At 44.4% G+C, this 18,941-nt stretch overlaps 1 protein-coding gene across 18 annotated transcripts in view; it reads right to left on the minus strand.

Annotated features, from left to right (window-relative positions):
- Positions 1-18,941, minus strand: part of SH3KBP1 (SH3 domain containing kinase binding protein 1) — a 357,317-nt gene that overhangs the window by 69,441 nt on the left and 268,935 nt on the right. For all 18 annotated transcript variants that reach the window (XM_034950171.4, XM_034950169.4, XM_034950170.4 and 15 more), the window contains one exon: positions 9,256-9,363. In XM_034950171.4, coding sequence (XP_034806062.1) covers positions 9,256-9,363 — 108 coding nt within the window. The remainder of the gene's footprint in view (positions 1-9,255; positions 9,364-18,941) is intronic.

The raw sequence follows: 18,941 nt of genomic DNA on the forward strand, positions 1-18,941 counted from the left end.
TAGTGAAGCCCAAGGAGAGGGAGAGATGGGGAATCGTAGGTCAATGGAGTAGTCAGAACACACACAACATCGATCAATTAAGTTTGCCATCTTATATGGGCACAGTTTATGGTGCCTCAAAACAATTACAATAGTAATGTCAAAGATCACTGATCACAGATTACCCATAACAGGTATAATAATAATAAAAAAGTTTGAAATGTTGTGAGAATTACCAAAATGTAACACAAAGACATGAAGTGAGCACATGCTATTGGGAAAATAGCGCCAGTAGGTTTGCTCCACATAGGGTTACCACAACCATTGAATTTGTAAAAAACGCAATATCTGAAACACAATAAAGGAATGCACAGAAGAATGAAGTATGCCTGTCATTCCTTATTTACAAAACTGCCAACACCCCATGGCCTTATTCTTCCCAGCCAAGTCCCAAGGACACCTACCCCTGGACATCTTCCTCACTCCTTGCTGGTCTGAATTTTTCTATAGCCAATTTCACATGAGCCTCCTTTCGCTGAGGCCATTACCCCAGCGACCTTGCCTCAAACCACAGGGCCCCAAATTTAAAAACGACAATTACAAGTCATCATATTTTCCAAGATTACTGGTCAAAGAAAAAAAAAAACCCCTTTAATGTTGTGTCACATTTAGCATGTAGCAGACACATGAAATGTGACAGAGCAGAGCAGAGGGGCACCAGGGGAGGGAGAGAGGAAAATGTTGCACTAACAGACAGTGTATGAAGAGTGTGGTCACAGCAAGCATGTGTGTGAATGTGGCAAAGGACAGAGACAGAAGTGTGAAGTTTTGTTCGGAAACCCGGCAGTTGCAGAGGCAGTTGGGAGCACAGTTTTGAAAGGAAGGAACAGTTTGTGAGCTGTCTGTCTTGCATCTACCACTCTTGATCAATGCTGGCCAGGTGCCTGCTTTGCTTACTAGCAGAGGGGGTTCACAAGTTTTCCTCTTTTTTAATCCTTTACTGACTTCACTTTCTCTGGTTCCATCAAACTTAGCCTTCATGCTTTTTCAAAGGAGAAAAGATGCCATATTTTCAAACAGGATGTCTTTAAGGTAATTCTAAATAAAAATCAGGACCAGGGTTCTATGCGGCTGTAGACTGTCCTCCTCCCCAAAATGATTCATAAAGTATTGCACATGGGCCTACAATGTTTTTTTAAAAATGCAACAGGCGCCAGGCGCGGTGGCTCACGCCTGTAATCCCAGCACTTTGGGAGGGAGAGGCGGGCAGATCACGAGGTCAGGAGATCGAAACCACGGTGAAACCCCGTCTCTACTAAAAATACAAAAAATTAGCCAGGCGCGGTGGCAGACACCTGTAGTCCCAGCTACTCAGGAGGCTGAGGCAGGAGAATGGCGTGAACCCGGGAGGCGGAGCTTGCAGTGGGCGAGACTCCGTCTCAAAAAAAAAAAAAATGCAACAGGCCCAGCACTTTGGGAGACCGAGGCAGGGAGATTGCCTGCACTCAGGAGTTTGAGAGCAGCCTGGGCAACACAGTGAAAACCCATCTCTACAAAAAATGCAAAAAGTCAGTCCAGCGTGGTGGCGCATGCCTGTGGTCCCATCTACTCGGGAGGCTGAGGCAGGAGGGTTGCTTGAGCCCGGGAGGCAGAGGCTGCAGTGAGCTGAGATCGTGCCACTGCACCCTAGCCTGGGCAACAGAGGGAAACCCTGTCTCAGTAAAAAAAAAAAATGAAACAAATTAAAAATTTCTTTTTAAATGCAACAGGAAGACAAGGCAGTGTGAACTGAGAAGGCAAAACAGGTGATTCTCCAGCAAAATGTGACAGTAGAAAATTCATCACAGGAGTTCACTATTCTCAAATAAAAAGACATGAAGAGATCATTTAGTTGATTTCCCTCCAAACATCCCATTGTGACTGGATAAAGAAAATGGGGCTGGGGTCCTCCGGGCTAAGTAGTAGGTCAAGGTTTCCTGTGTGGAGTTTAACAGTAATAAGATATTAACCAGCTCCTATAGGTGCACACACAAAAACATCCTTTCAACTCAGGCAAGTATTTAAGTCCTGAGTTTCTAGAGGCACTTGTTCTATTTATTCTCTTTATCCCTCCCTCCATGGTGAAGGTAAAATGCTCCAGCTCCAACCTCAGGTGGCTTCAGCCTGCTCAATTTGCAGGTAAGTGCTAAAAAAAAAACGTGGATATTAAGAGCTGCAAGTCATCACAGGAGTCCCCCCTGCAGCTGAGATCACTGAGGCCCAGAAAGGCTGTTTCAACAGCTAGTTGGTAGCCAGAGGGCCCAGAACTCTACGTTTCTCAATGTCCAGACTACGGGAATTCATTTCACAAGAACCAACATGAATATACTGGTAACAAAGTCAATGAACCCACATTTTCTGATTTCTGGGAGAGCCGAATGCCTTCCATAGTCTTCATATATGGAGGGAGCACAGGCCTAAGTGCACATGCGTCTGTGTCTGCTTGTGTGCAGGGTTGTTGGCTGGCACCAAGACATGCAGACACCATCCTTCAAAGGATATATTAGCTAGATTTGATTTTTACCTTTACATTACCAGGAAGGAAATAGATATAAACGTTCTGGAATGAGAATGGCAGGAAGACAAGCTTTGTTTCCTGTGAAGGATTTCAGAACTGACTCTGCCCTTTGCTTGGCAAGACTGGCCCTTCCCAAGCAAAAGGCTCATTGGCTGGCTCAACTGTTCCCCTGGCAGGAATCTGGTTTGCTACTTTGCCTCTTGAGCTGGTTTGCCTTCAGAGCTCTGGCCCCAGAGATGTGATTTGGTAAAAACAAACAAACACAAACAGAAGTGTACCCTGATGGCTGGGTAACCTTTAAAGGGCTTCATTAGAGGAATATGGTGAGGTTCTGGAAGTAAGTCTCAGCTTGATTTTCAGCAATTCTGGACTTTGGAAGACCTCCTCCACACATCCCACTAAGTTCTCTGGCGGTGTCTGTGGGTGAGGCTGGAGAGGGGACACAAATGGACAGCTCCTGATTAGGGCACCCCTTTGCAGCTCTAGAAACACATGGGGATCTCCACTCTGCCCTTTTCTCCCCTGCCCCTAGAGGAACAGCCACACCTTTGAAATGTGCAGCTAAAGCTATGCTCTAGGTGATGACAGTGTCTTAAACTGCACCTCTGTACCCTATAGAGTCCCCAGCAACTGCCTGCCCTGTCATCCGCACTGGAGATCCCCAGGGACCTAGGGAACCTGCTCTTGGAAGAGTCTTTCTCTAGTTTCCTTCCTCAGCCTCTGGCCTAGTGGTCTACATCCATCATCTCCCATTCAGACTGATGGCCTATTGGGTGGTCAGCCAGGCCTTGGCATTTGGTTTCTCCCTAAGATGCTCTCACAGTTCACCCCTTGGCTCACCCCTTCATTCCATCTGCCCCACCCTGAAAGTGATGCCTTGATTCCATGCCCAGACCCCATGATCAGATGGAAGGATCTGGGCCTCTCTTGGTCTAGGAAGGACAATCTGACAGGAGGCCAGCTTCCCCCTGCCCCTCCCTTCCACTCTTCCTCCTCTTTTGTACAAGAGAAAGCAGCAAGCAGGAGAGGAGAGGCAGGAGGAAGAGAAGATACACTCTGGCACCAACCAACTAAAGGACCATGGGTTCTTCACCAGCAACCATGTACCATGCATGCTGTAAGGCCCCATGAAGGAGAAGCTTGGGACATGGGCTCTGCCTTCAAAGACTACAGGCTGTAAGTACAGCTGGAGAAGGGAGAGGGAATACCATCTGGGTGGCTTTGAGAAAGTCCACTGGGGCTGAGTCAATAGGCCATACTCGGATGACATTAACTCCTTGACAAACCCCATTTCTTTGCATGTGAAACCACCCATGAAACTAAATGTTCAAGACAGATAATGTTTAGGTAAATTTTTTTCATAAGGCTGCTTATTAGAAGCACATATTTCTTTCTTTTGGAAGGCTAAAAAATAGGGAAATTATCGGGCATCTTCAGAAACTAGAAAAACAACAGTTCTTGTTATAGATGCCACGTTTTCAAACAAGATGTCTTTTAAGATGATTCTAAATAAAAATTAGGGCCAGGGCTAAAGGCTAAAGGACATGATGAATAATAAAGAAAATGTTGACTAAGAACAGATTTTACGGACTGAGTTGTCAGAAGATGGAGGCTAAGTAAGGTGAGGGGCCTCCTACGAATTTGGTATAGGGAAGGTAGAGTTAAACCAGCAAAATTCAGCCATTGTGGGAATCGAGCAAGAGACTTCCTTTCTTGCAAAAGTTTGGAACCTGCAAAACTTGTGCTAAAAAAAATCGTAAGAGGGTGGGTTGGCACATGATTATAATGGAGAAAGTGGGAAATCTAATTGATTGCATCACAATGTGTCTGGAGATTGATGTGAACAGGAAGGGTCCAGTCAGTCATGAAAACAAAGACAAATGGAGGCCGAAGGCAGTGGTGCAGTGCTCTTAGAAGTATCATCAAGGCTTAGTTGACTTCAACACATGGTTCCCTTGGCAGATCTTTCCCTTTGGTGCATGAAGGGGCCTCAAGTGATACCTGTCAGACCCTTGGTAAGAACAACAAACTCCTCTTGTTTTGATTCCTTGCCCTCCCAGAAAGCACCGGATAAACGTGGCTTCTGGTGGAACCCGGCTTCTAAGGAATCAGACCCATAGGGGACAAAATGACCGGGGCAGGCAGACCTCTGCGTTCCAGACTGGCTGACATCTGAGTTCTTGTTGCGATGAGTAAGCTGGCTGCCTGCTACCTGATTAAGTCTCTATGACTCAGCAAAGGCGAGCCTGCATCATACTCACAGGGACATCTTCGAGGGCAGGTTTCTGAGTCCCTGAGGCTGAGCTCCCACTGGGGAGCATTCATTAGGGAAACGCCTATGGGAATCTTAGCAATGCCATCATTCTTGACTTGCACTAACACTGAAGAGCCCTCCAAATAAATGCATGGTAGATCAGTAATATCTTCTGGTGATTTGAACAGTTTCTCTTAAAAGAACTGGAGCCTGAGATTTACTTTTTTTTTGAGACAGGGTCTCGCTCTGTTGCCCAGGCTGGAGTGCACTGGCATGATCACAGCACACTGCAGCCTCAAACTCCTGGGCCCGAGCGATCCCCCAAACTCAGCCTCCTGAATAGCTGGGACTCCAGGCATGTACCACCATGTCCAGCTAATTTTTCTTATTTTTGTAGAGATTGGGTCTTGCTATGTTGCCCAGGTTGGTCTCAAACTCCTAGGCTCAAGCAATCCTCCCACCTTGGCCTCCTAAAGTGCTGGGATTACAGGCATGAACCACCACACTGGCCACTTTCTTAAATAACACTATCTTTCAAAATACCTATTCTAATTTTGTTCTTTTTTTAATGACAGTGAGCAGTTGTTTCTGCTGTTTTTGAGAGTCTAAGTTCCCCGTTAGCCTTCTGTAACAATGACACAGCACACACACTGCTTCATTAGAGTTCTCAGAATATTTAATCTTTCCGTTCTGGTATTCAATTTTACTGTCAAGGCCAAAAATAAACAGACAGCCATTGAATCTAGGTTCTCTTATAAATAGCTTACATAATTGCTCTAAAATATGCACCAAGAGATCAACGGATGCCCTTCTGGAATATCTTGAGGAAAAACCCCAAAGCATTTGTTACCCTGGTGAGGGAGAATCCACTAAGCACTCTCCGAAAGAAAGATGGCCAGGAATTCCAAAAGGCCTTGTAGTAACTACCTGAATTCACACCCCAGCAGAAAATATGTCAGCCTTATCAGAATGCTCTGCTGATGCCTACGGAGTCAAGAGGCCTGCTGTTGAATAAATGCCGTTTGCTTCTGTCTACCCTAATCATCAGAGATCGTCCTCTTTTCTGGGTGAATGATTGTAACCCCAGTCACTGGCAAGACAAGATGACATCTGCTGAAACCAGTGGCAGAACGTTTCAGACTCTATCATTCACATAGTGCCTTCGTGTTAATGATTCTAATCATCTTCACACCCTCAACGCAGCAAATGACAGCCCTATCTCCAGTCGCATTGTCACCAACTCACCAATACTCTGGGTGCAGCAATAAAGGCTGGTATAACAACCAATGTGAAGATGGTTGGCTGGTTTTTATAGACCAGAGGAGATGGAAAGGGATGTTATACTTTGAATTTTCTAGAAGTTAAATGTTAGGTTATACAATCACTTTTCAGCTATAGGTATTACTTTGTCTGACGGGTATGACTATTGTTTCCCTTAAATTGGGTTTTCTGCTTCATAAGGACAAGGTTAAAAGACCTATCAAAGAGATGGCGGCTGCTTGTGGGGGACTAGAGAGATGCCCATGGGGCCCCAGAGAGCGTGCATGTCCCAAAGAGTGTGCCATGCCCAGTCCACTCATCACTGACAACTTCACTCTCCTGGTGGAAGTGCTTCCCTTAATAGCTTATGTAACACAGAGCTTCTAGAAAAGTACTGTATGGAGTAGCTCTCACCTGAGTGAATTTACTGCCCCCCCAAGACATGACTGGGAATTAGAAGGCATGCTTTGCCCATTTGTTAAAAGAATGATCTAGATTTTACCCTAGTCTTCAAAACCCTACTGCCCATCACCACACAAATAACGACGTGAGGTAATGCATATGGTAATTAGCTAGATTCAGTCATTCCACAATGTATATATACTTCAAAGCATCACATTGTAAACATTAAATACAAACAATTTTATCTGTCAATTAAAAAAACATACTGCCTCAATCAGAACCAATAAGGTGGCAAATGTCTAGTAAGATGGTATGCTTGCTAAGATTCCTTGGTCGAAGGGAGAGGAGTCACCATGAAGGTCTTGGCGCCCAAATGCTTCAGGATGTGCCTAGCTTTTACCAGCCTCACAAAGATAGGGGAGAAGCGGGGTATGGGCAGACTGAACAGCCCCCTTGCCTCCACTCACTTGGAGAGGCCTACATCAAGTGTCCTTTCAGAAGAGTCTGGCAGGTCTCCACGGCCCTAAACGCCAGACCTAACTGCCTAACTCTAAGCTCACAAGGACAGTACCCATGTGCATGCTTCACTTTCAATCAACCAGCACAGTGGCCAGCCCAGAGAAAGGACTCAATAAATACTGAATGAGTGAATGAAAATAAAACATTTATCAGGCAGCAGATCCAGAAAAAAAAAAACCATGACAAATAACATAAAGATTATGCCATTCTGTGCTCACGTGTCTCTACCAATACATTTTCTAAGTTGCTAGATTTATTTTTAATGGCTATTTATCAAAGTTTTTAGATGCATTTGGATTCCCAGGGAAGATCGCCAAGATACCAAGATAACTGTGTTGATTTGATCAGCTGGAGCAAAAAGAACTAGAGTCAGCCTTCTATCATTACTTCACAGTTTTAGCTAGAGTCTTCCTACCCTCGTGGTAAATAGTAATTATAAAGACTGGAATAGTTAATCTGTGTGAGGCATTTACCAACTACTAGGCACCATGTTTAAGAATTTATGTGCATCATCCCAGTAAATCTTCTCTCAACACTTCGACAAGGTAGGTACAATTATTCTCATGATTTTATGGATGAGAATGCAGAGGCTTAGAGACATTCAGTGACTCGGGTTTGGCTATAGAACAAGTAAGTGACAGAACCAGGATTCAAACCCAGATCTATCTGATGCCACAGCTTAGGGTCACAACCACTGTACTCTTTGTAATGTTTGCCATCCTTATTCCTGCGTCCTACTATTTCAAAACATTTCCTATGCAGTCACTACTAAGTGTTTAGTATCTTTTCTTCTCAGTGACTGATTTTGTCAAATGACAATCCACTATTGCTACAGTCATCAGTAAAAACATTTCAAGTGATTTTGCTTGGTGGAAAATTTCCTTATTGAATGATGAGCTCTTCTCTGTTGTGTGAATTTATTTCCCTCCTAAAATATGGGGGATGGGGGAGGAAACCAGAAGGTGGGTTGTCATCACTTAGATACCTGCTTCTACACTAGTGCTTCCTATACTGTAATATGCAAGCAAATCACCAGAGAACGCTGTTAAAATGCAGATTCTGATGCACCAGGTCTGGGGTGGGGTCTGAGCATTTCTAACAAGCTCTCAGGTGATGCTGCTATTGCCGGTCCATGGATCTCACTTTAAGTATCAAGAATCTAGGAAACATTAAGAACCAGAATCCAGATTCTCTAGAACCCAAACTCAGACTCCAAGAGAGAATAACAGGTGTGGAACAGAACATCCTTCACCTAAACAATACAAGAAAGCAAGCAATCAAAAAGCTTACAAAGTGTGGCTAACTTAGCCTTTAAACCAACCTAATGGTCTATGGGCCGTAATCTTGGCAGGCGCCAACACCATCTAGCTTCTTAAACAATTACATCCATTCATCAAAGCAGCACAAATTCCATTAAATGCTACTTTAGTATCCTTGGCAATGAAGCCACCAGCACTGTAGCTATCCTTCCCACACCTCAGCCCTACTGGAATCGTGCCATGGCAAGATCTGGCTCAGCACCGTCCAGTAACAGAGTCCCCATGGACATGAAGTGGGTTGAGGCTGGGAAAGGTGGGCAGAGGCCACGCGAAAGCCTGGGCAAAGAACCTAAATATGGGATTGCTCCTCCCTTATACTGGAAAGTGCTTCTAACTTCCCAATATTTCTTATTACATCGTCAGCAGGGAAAGAATACACCTGGAGTGAGGCAAACACAGATGGAGTGGCTGATTTAAACAGTGGCATGGTCAAATGGCTCCCACAACAAAAGAGAAACCGTGGATGAGAGATGTGTATATACTAATATACGGATATGTGCGGGTGTACTCACACATGTACGCATATAGTGTAGAAAGATTAACAGGCCTCGCCCTGCATCCTCAGCCTTACAATGTGCTTTTCAACCACTTCCACAACACTGGCTACTTTCCCACCCCCAAGGACCATGTTATGTGGGATGCTGGCAGTCCACTTACCAAAAAGAGCACCCAAGGTTCTCACAGTTTATTTGGGTGCTGAAATGTGCCAGTGCTGCACCGAGTGCTTTACACACACTATCTTGTTTATGTATGCAACAACCCCAGAGTAGAGATCACTGTTGCCAGCTAACAGATGCATCCTATGATGAAACTTGTTACAGAGTATATGGCAGCCGAGGGCTCAGAATCTGGGTCTGTTGAATGTTCAAATGCCAGTGCTCTTCAACATTACACCAAACTTCCCCCATCCCAAGTCCCAACATGGGAGCCACAACTCCGCTGAAATCAAAGTGAAGGAGACTTACATTCCCTTCCTTTTCAAAGTCCGGTGGAAGTAACTTCACGAAGTTATCGGGGAACACGCCTCGTCTGCCGTTCAGCTCTCCTTCCCACCAGCCTACGTCGATGCAGTCCTAGAAAACAGGAGAACAGAGAGTGAGAGATGGGGGCAAGCAGCCTCCAGAGGGGTGTAACCCCCCTTTTCAAGAGAATGGAGGCCCTTTCCTGGAGGTCCGTGTTAATGAGGCAATGGTTACCAAGTCAGCACAAACCCCAATGTCAGAGGGGAAAACAAAAGCTTAAGTCCGCTTAACATTGTCGGCTGGTACTCAAAACCCAGTGCTGCTTTTAGATGCCCTGAATCAATAAGGTCTTCTTTTTCCTTTCTTTCTTTTTTTTTTTTTTTTTTTTTTTGAGACAGGGTCTCACTCTGTCGCCCAGGCTGGAGTGCAGTGGTGCAATCTCGGCTCACTGCAACCTCCGCCTCCTGGGTTGAAGCGATTCCTCCATCTCAGCCTCCCAGCAGCTGGGATTACAGGCACGTGCCACAATGCCTGGCTAATTTTTGTATTTTTTAGTAGAGACGGGGTTTCACCATGTTGGCCGGACTGGTCTCAAACTCCTGACCTCAGGTGATCCGCCCGCCTTGGCCTCCCAAAGTGCTGAGATTACAGGCATGGGCCACTGCGCCCAGCCTTTCTTTTTTCTTTAAGGATGGGAGAATATGTGTTTTCTTCATTTTAATTTTACTGAAATAAAAGTATTTCATTAACTGCAAATATGGCTTAGAAAATATCACATGCACAAATGTGATTAGCCTGTCACAAAGCTTGTCAATATTGAAAAAAGGTTTTGTGACAGTCAGCCAACCAGAAGAAAAATCATACTTTACACAAGCTCATTAATGCACTGCTCTCCTTCACCTTCTCCTTTGGATGTTGATGATGCACAGTTGCCATCATGAAAATCCCTTCCTCCACTTTACAGGATGCAATGTTGGCATCCTAAATGAATGAATAAGGCTCTCCATTCTTCCAGAGTGAACTTGCTTCCCTTTGGATAATCTCTATTTTGTTCATTCATTCATCGAACATTTATCAAGCATCTACTTTGTTCTGGACACTGAGCCAGGTGCTAGAGAAAGGACAACGAGCAAAAATGGCAAGAGCCTGGCCTTTTTCATGAGCCTAATGGCCTCGTGGTTCTCCTGGGCACATAACCTCATGCCACAAAACCACTTCTAGTTTTTCCCATTTTCAACTGGTTGGAAGTCCCATTTGCTGGAGTTTTATCATATGTCTCACATTTGTCCTCCAAGTCCAATTCCACTTCTACCGCCTGACCCAGGACTCATCCAGCCTACTGTAAACCTCCTCACTTGGGCAACGCTTCCTGCCCAGTATATATATAATATACACACCACTGTCAAATATAAAATTCCTTGAATAAAATCCCTGTAATCAGTTAATCTCCATCCCACTTCAGGCATCCTGACCCTGAGCCTGCTTTTTGTCCTATAGCAGACTCCCAAGTCTTGTGATCAACAACTTCCAGCTGAAGCCCAAAATGAGAAAAGGCTTTCCAAAAAACAAACAAACAAAAAACCTGCTGATAACACATAAGGGAAAGCAAGAAGGTGACAGAGAAAGAGAGGAGATCATGTTCAGGGCCCATGGAGAACCCATGGTCTCCACGACACCAGTGGGATTAGAAAAGGGCTCAAGTACCAGATGTGCAGCTGGCCTAAGGCCTTGCTGTAGGGCCCTGGGAGAGCCATGGCTCGTATGGCTCATTTGTACCTTGTTAGATCATACATTCCAGCAAGGTGAGGAGCACATCTGACTTTTCACCATTATACCCCCAGCCATGTACACAATGCCTCATATAATAAGTATTTGTAGAATCAATGCAGACTCTTTCTAGCCCTGAGAGTTCTGCGATCTCCTCCAGTCCAATACTTGAATTACTGTAGAACAGGATGGCCTCTATCTGCCTAAACTCGTGGGAATTCTCTATAAGTTAGCATAAGGCCCACCTCAGGTAGCAAGTAATTCATCACCACCTTCCACTGCCCCAGTGGTATCTGTTACAAAGATAAGCTGACCCCTTAGGGTCTTCCTTAGGGAAGAGAGTGCAGATTTTGGAAATCAGTCCTTAGTCACAGACTATAAATTCTAGCCCCAACCAACAACAAAAAAAACCAAAGACCCTTGAAGTATCAAGTTCAGATTTACCCAGAACAAAACAAGGGTCCAAAAGTCTTTCAACATGAAAGGATGCTTATCTTTCTGGAAAAATGACAGTGAGAAGTCCAAGTAGATAATCTGGTCCTGCCCATGTCACATCACCCCCTGAATACTAGCATCAGTCTTCAAAGAAGGGATTTATGAACAGGAGTGGTGGCAGGATTTGGTGGCTCCTGAGGTTCTTCTGACCCTAGGATGTTACAAACATCATCAATGATACCAGAAAAACTTATGAAGGAAGCTGGGAGTAGAATTTCTTTGACCCTAATTCTTGGAATTAGGTTTCTTCAAAACTCAACTTGAAACTCACCTTTAAGAAACTGACTATGATGAATGCCTTATCTTTTCTCTAATGCTCAGTACAGTGTTAATTTGCAATTAATGATATTCAATTCAATAAACATCTATTAAATGCAAAATATATTTAAGCTCTGTAAGCATCAAATCTTAAACACGCAGATGCAGAGAACATGATCTCTAACCCCAGGGAGCTTAGAGATGTATGGGAAAGACAGACATACAATATTACGCAAGGTCCTTTGGGTAACAGGGATCAAATGAGTGCTCTAGTACCAAAAGAGGAGAGAACCATTAACAGTTTTTGCAATAATCTGAAATCTTTACATGTGTGAATGGTTTGCTTAGCTGAGGACTGGTCTTCCTTCCACATTCATTTCAGGTCATCTGATACAGAACTATACCCACAAAAGGCATTCAAAAAAAAACTATCTGTTTTTGCAGGGAGACAGAGTCACATTCTCATTGTCTAGGCTGGAGTGCAGTGGCATGATCTCGGCTCACTGCAGCCTTGACTTCTTGGGTTCAAGAGATCCTCCCACATCAGCCTCCTGAGTAGCTTGGACTATAGGCACATGCCACCATGCCTGGCTAATTTTTCATATTTTTAGTAGAGATGGGGTTTCGCCATGCTGCCCAGGCTGGTCTTGAACTCCTGGGCTCAAGGGATCCATCTGCCTCGGCCTCCCAAAGTGCTGGGATTACAGGTGTGAGCTACCACACCTGGGCTCAAACTTTCTAAACAGTGTAAATCCATGCTTCATCTTAGTCTTATGCAAATAATAACCCAAGAACCTTTTTTGCTTCACATGTGAGAAAAACAATATAGAAAATGTTAATAAGCAAAAGCCCATCCAGAATAACTTTGGTTTTTTTTTTGTGGTTTTTTTGTTTGTTTTTGTTTTTGCTTTTGTTTTGAGACGTAGTCTCACTCTGTCGCCCAGGCTGGAGTGCAGTGGCGTGATCTCGGCTCACTGCAACCTCCGCCTCCCTGGTTCAAGCAATTCTCCTGCCTCAGCCTCCCAAGTAGCTGGGATTACAGGCATGTACTGCCACACCCGGCTAATTTTTATATTTTTAGTAGAGACAGGGTTTCACCATGTTGGCCAGGCTGGTCTCGAATTCCTGGACTCAGGTGATTCGCCCACCTTGGCCTCCCAAAGTGCTGGGATTATAGGTGTGAGCCACCGAGCCCGGCCCAGAATAACTTTAGATCCCATACACCCCTATGGGAGAAAATGGTACATAATGACATTGTATGTCTCATATTTCCCCTTGGTGATGACTGGCTTGGATGGCCCATCTATATTCTGCTTCTTAAGGAAAACACTAACAGTGCTACTCGTGGCACAATTCAAAGAAGAGAAGGGAAGCATGAAGGGAGAACACAATATGTCTAATTGTTCTGATTGGTACAAGAATAAACACAAGGTCCATGGATGAGATAAGCACAGTCAAAAGAGAAAACTGCCAGTGTGATTTAGTGCTACTAGCAGAAGTAGAAAAAAAAAAAAAAAAAAAAAAACCAAGAAAAAATAGCCAAAGAAAAGAGTCTGCTATAAGACAGAAAGTGGACACAGGGTCAGGATGCCTGGAGTGGGATAGAGATTTACAGAGAAGCAAGGCATTTTTTTCCCCCAGCAATACAAGCTAATTTAAGGGAAATAGGAATAATTTTAACAGCAAAATGAGAAGTGAAAATAAGTCCTCTTCAACAAACCAGACAAAAGAACTAGTCTTTTGATGGCAGAGATGAAGAGACTTGTATGAGGGCTGTGCTTTCGAAAGTATAAAATAGCAGCAAATTCTATTTATTTGTTTGTTTATTTGAGACAGAGGCTGGCTCTGTTGCCCAGGCTGGAGTGCAATGGCATGATCTCGGCTCACTGCAACCTCTGTCTCCCAGGTTCAAGCGATTCTCCTGCGCCAGCCTCCCCAAGTAGCTGGGATTACAGGCACCTGCCACCACGCCTGGTTAATTTTTTTGTATTTTTAGTAGAGATGAGGTTTCATCATGTTGGCCAGGCTGGTCTTGAACTCCTGAACTCAGGTGATCTGCCCGCCTCGGCCTCCCAAAGTGCTGGAATTACAGGCGTGAGCCACAGCGCCTGGCCTCAATTTATTTACTGAGAACCTAAAATGGCTCTCAAATCTGGCTGCACACTTAGAATCACCTGGGAATTAAAAAAAAATGCCAATGGCTGGGCTAGACTTCTAAAATGTGCAGGATAGGAGATGAATCCAGGGGAGAAAAGAAAACCATCATGTCCTTGTGGGGCTCCCAAGCTCAGAGTCTAGTGGGAGAGGCAGACACAGTGAATCAGAATGGCACAGAAACACTGGCAGAAGTGCTAGAATGGATTTACAAACAAGTGGGACCAAGACAAGCTGGGCAGCCTGGAAGCAGAGAACAAGGATAAGAACTGAGGCAATGAGAATGGTCAAGGGCAGACTTGCTGAGCGTAAAGGAAGAGAAGAGGGAGAGAGGAAAGCTGTGCTCATGGAAGAGAATATACAGGAATTAGAGCTTGGAACAAACCCCGCCCCTCCAACATCTACTGAACAGTGATATGAGGTGTGAGGCAAGACAGCACCCACTGAGTGACAGGGGCAGAAAGGAGGGGCAGGTGATCAACCACTTGTGAGGCCCGACTGCCATCAGGGCGGAAGTGGATGTCCCCAAGGAAGACGGTAGAAGTTGAGTGAAGGCAGGATGGTGAGGCAGTAGCTGACCACTGAGGAGAGAGGTAACGTGGCCCAAGTACTACAATTTGTTTCCAAATCTGGGGCGCTATTAATAAATTACACCAGGACCCCAGGCATAACTCCAGACGACAGTTACCTTCATGGAGTTTTAGACTCTAATACAAATGAGAAAGAGCATTGTAGGCAGGTGAGGGGATGAACTCTGAATGAGGTGGGAGGTAGAAATGAGAAAAGGAGCAGCATGTAGATGACGCTTCCAGAAAGCTGCTGTTTAGACATAAGCTCTATTAGCATGAACTCAGGGGAAAGTAGACCTAAACGCTTAGCAAGAATATGGAAAGAAATCTTATTTCTGACATATCATTTTTACTCTTTCAAACTCAAGTCCTTAAAATGGCAAAAATGGTTTCTCTATGCCTCAACACCAGGGAGATATTAGGGTAACATATACTTTTCCCTATAAAATGCAAATGATGTTTTTCCTTTTAAGGAATGAATGAATTGAGCATTAGGTGTTGTGTAGTCCAGCCTCTGCGTTCTGCTACATCTCAGGTTATCTACTCTCTCCTAGCATACTGCTTATAACAGGGAACTCACTTTGTCACAAGGGAGCCATTCCTTATTTTGCCTGACATGTTCAAGTGGAACTCAGAGAGAGGTGGAACAGAGCAAGCATGGGCCATGTGACACTTAAGCTGTTCCCTAGTGACGAAAGCTCCCTGGATCTCGGTTTCCTGACAAATGTGAAAATCTTTGCAAAGTATAAAGAGTGACACAAGAGCTGGTTGTTGTTATTGTCATCATCGTGATTACATGGCCTGGTCTGAATCCCTGAGGGACAATGTGACCAGGAGAGCTGCTTAATTACACTCATGTGCATTTGTCATGTGACCCAGCGCCATCCTCGAGTGCCAAGGAGCCACTCCTAGTCCCTGCTGCCTCAGGTGAAACCCCCTGGCAGCAGCTCACACACTTGGAGGGGGTCCAAGGGGAGGGATGCCAAGGCCCCGGGGTGTGTCTGAGGAAGGAGGCCTTGCCCAGACTTCAGTATCGGGCCTCAGTCTGTTCAATCTTGCCAGCATGGCCCCGTGTAACCTGGCCGAAGTGCTCCACACAGCTGAGAGCGACTCCCTGACATACAACCTGTGGGCACAGAGAGGGCACGTGAGACCTGGTGTGCCTACCTCTAGTCTAGGCACTTCAAATCTGTAGAAAAGACAAACTTGCCACCTAGCTTGTACATTGGTTAACAGAATGAGCTACAATCTCATCTTGGGCTGTTTTGTCAAGAGTACAAAGCCATGTACTAGATGAGTGGCTCTCACACCTGTCTGCACATTTAGAATCACCTGGGAATTTAAAAGAAAATGCCGATGTCTGGGCCAGACTCCATACCCATTAAATCACAATTTGGGGGTGGGGAATGGGCACAGGAAATCAGTGCTTTTACAATGTCCCTAGGTTTTTCCAGTGTGTAGGCTGAGAATCAGTGATTTAAGATGAACGCTTCTCAAGCTTTAATGTGCATGCTTCTCACTTAGGGATTTTGTGAAAATGCCAATTCAAATTCAGTAGGTCTGGGGCAAGTCTGAGATTCTACACTTCTAAGAGGTTCCCAGGTGATGCCAATGCCACTACTCCGTGGACCATACTTTGAGTCACAAGGTTCCTGAAAACGATAAGCTCCTTGAAAATGAGGATTCTTATCTTCACACCTCTGTCTCCATCTAATTCCTGCCATAGTGCCCGGAACATGTCAATTCTGAATAAATGTTGACTGAATAGATGAATGACCCAATCTTCCTCCAGACTGTTGTTCCACTTCTCTCCACTTTCAAACATCAGAAGTGAGGTCAAACTGAACAAGGGGGAAGCAGGTATAGAATTACTACACAAAGGAAGCTTCATCTATATGATCAGGCTTTACCTGCTGATCTGTTCTGAATTTATTATTTATTCAAAATTGTGGCAAAAACTTTAAAATTACCCCAAAAAGGAAGGCTACATTTTCTCAGGCATTGTAAGTGTCTTCTTTGAGTTCAAATGGGAACATGCAGCTTAGAAACAGACATTTCAAACCAAAAACTGAAAACATAAAAATGGGTACACCACTTGATGCAAACAAAAAAGAAATGTATTCTGCTCAGTCACTTCTGGTGGTCAGCTGCCCTCAGGCTCCCCAGTCCCAATTTCCCAGAAGTTATCCAGCATGGCTGTTCTTCATGACCTTCCCTGATATCATTTGAGGAGAAAATGAGTGTTGGACAATTTGGGTGAGGCTGTTAAGTGAGCCTCAGCATGCCCCCAGAGGGCCTCACACCCTCAGCATCCACCAGCAGTATGGAAACAGCCATTTAATATTTGCTAATGAACGCCTTCTGCATAGAGCTTAGGGGTGGGGGCTATTGAGCGAAAGTTCCATGGAAGCTGAGGCCCAGAAGCACTCATCTCTGCCTCTGCTTGTTAACACCTCCCCAAGAGATGCAATTATTCTGCATGGCTGGGATTTCTCTCAGAATTTTCTACATCCCCATAAATCAGTTACTAAAGGAGGCTCAGCCACATATCATGGTTTATAAGGTAAGAAGAAAAAACGAGGACTACACTGACTACTATTCAGTGTCAGAAGCAATGCCTGGCAGACCAAAATTAAAGAGAGAAGCCTGAGGAGACAGTCCTAGGGACGAGCTTACTCAAGAAAACACTACATTCCAAATGCCAACATCACAGGATAACTAAGGCTTAGGCAGTCATTCACTTTTTTTTTTTTTTTTTAAGACGGGGCCTCACTCTGTTGCCCAGGCTGGAGTGCAGTGGCATTCCAAAGTAGAGCCATTGTTGAACATCTTTATACAGAAGGATAAATACATCATGGCTCACTGCAGCCTTGACCTCTCAGGCTCAAGCAATCCTTCCACTCAGTCTCTCGAGCAGCCAAGACTACAGGCATACTCCATCATGCATGGCTAATTTTTTAATTTTTTGTAGAGTCAGGGTCTTGCCATGTTACCCAGGCTAGTCTCAAATTCCTAAACTCAAGTGATCTGCCCGCCTCGGCCCTCCAAAGTGCTGGGATTACAGGTGTGAGCCACCACGCCTGACTGGCAGTCACTCACTCTTTTGTAATACAACGAAGTCATGACCCAGAGTTGAACTACTTACAAAAAATCGTGGCTTCTTAGCAGGCAACAATTTACAGGCTTTGCTATACTAACTTTTGCTTTTTTCTTTTTACATACTATATAACTAGTAACGAGAAACTGGGTGGATAACACACAAAAAACAGTAAACACATTTCCTCTTGGGGATGCCAATATTAACTGAAGCAGGTATCAATGCCTGAAAACTGTACTCAGAAACACCCCTATGTCTTCTTCAAGCCACCTCACATTTTCCTGCTTCTTCACAGATCTAGTCATTTGCGATTATATTATCTCAACAGTTGTTGAGCAACTGTGCATGCTGCTGTTCAAAGACTGGATTTTGTTGTCTTCCCTGAAAGAGTGTTGAGTTCTGCTATGGTAGGCAGGTTACTTGCAGGTCAGCTTGACTGGTCAAGGCTTGGGTTTTTAGGCTTTGTTACAATGGGTCTAGGGTAGTGCTGTTCCTGTGGCTGGCTTTTCTGGGTTCTCAACTGGATGCCAGAAGTTCTCAACACGAGGATAGCACCTCGTGTTTTTCTACTCTGCTTAGCTAGAACTCTAACATCTCCCATTACTGGTGATCTCTGGGATATCCACTCAGCTCACAGCCCCTCCAAGTTCTTATTTTCTGCCAGGTCTCATAGAGTCTTGCCCTACTGATGCCTGGCTTAGTATTTGGCCAAATCATCTAGATCTATACATTTCTGACACTCTTTCCTTGTGTAGCTCATTCTTTTGCAGTTCCATGCCCTGAAAATTTGAGCCACCCCAGCAGTCCTGAATTACAACTTGTTTCCTCTATCCAATAAATGAGTCTGCTACTCTTTGTTTGGGCTCCACTGCCCTGTGCTGCAATTTAGAAAGTGCCTCTAGGCAAAAAGCCAGGGTTGATGTAAAACTCACTTTTATGCTTCCCTTGTCTCCAGGATCACATTCTTGTGATATGTATTGTCCAATGCCTAAAAACAGCCACTTTGTATGTTTTGGCCAATGTTAGAGTTGTCTATGACAGGAAGGTAAGTCTAATTACCCTTTACTCTATAATAGCCGCAACCCCAAGTTATATATTCCCTCAAAAAGATTGTTTCTTCAATTAGACTGGACTTTTTCATTCTAGATATAATAGAACTTTCAGCTCTATCTTTAAAAGTCTGAGCTATTTCAAGGTCTAATTCCCAAAAGAAGTCCTAGAGAAAGAATGTGTGAAATGAAGACACATACAAGGGTTTTTAATTATCCTGGAGTTTCCTTTGCCAGTCATATGTTCCTTTCTCTAACAAGGAAGGTGAAGTATTCCCTAAAGTAGAGCCATTGTTGAAC

Source organism: Pan paniscus, chromosome X, assembly GCF_029289425.2.
Source record: "Pan paniscus chromosome X, NHGRI_mPanPan1-v2.0_pri, whole genome shotgun sequence".
NCBI lineage: Eukaryota > Metazoa > Chordata > Mammalia > Primates > Hominidae > Pan > Pan paniscus.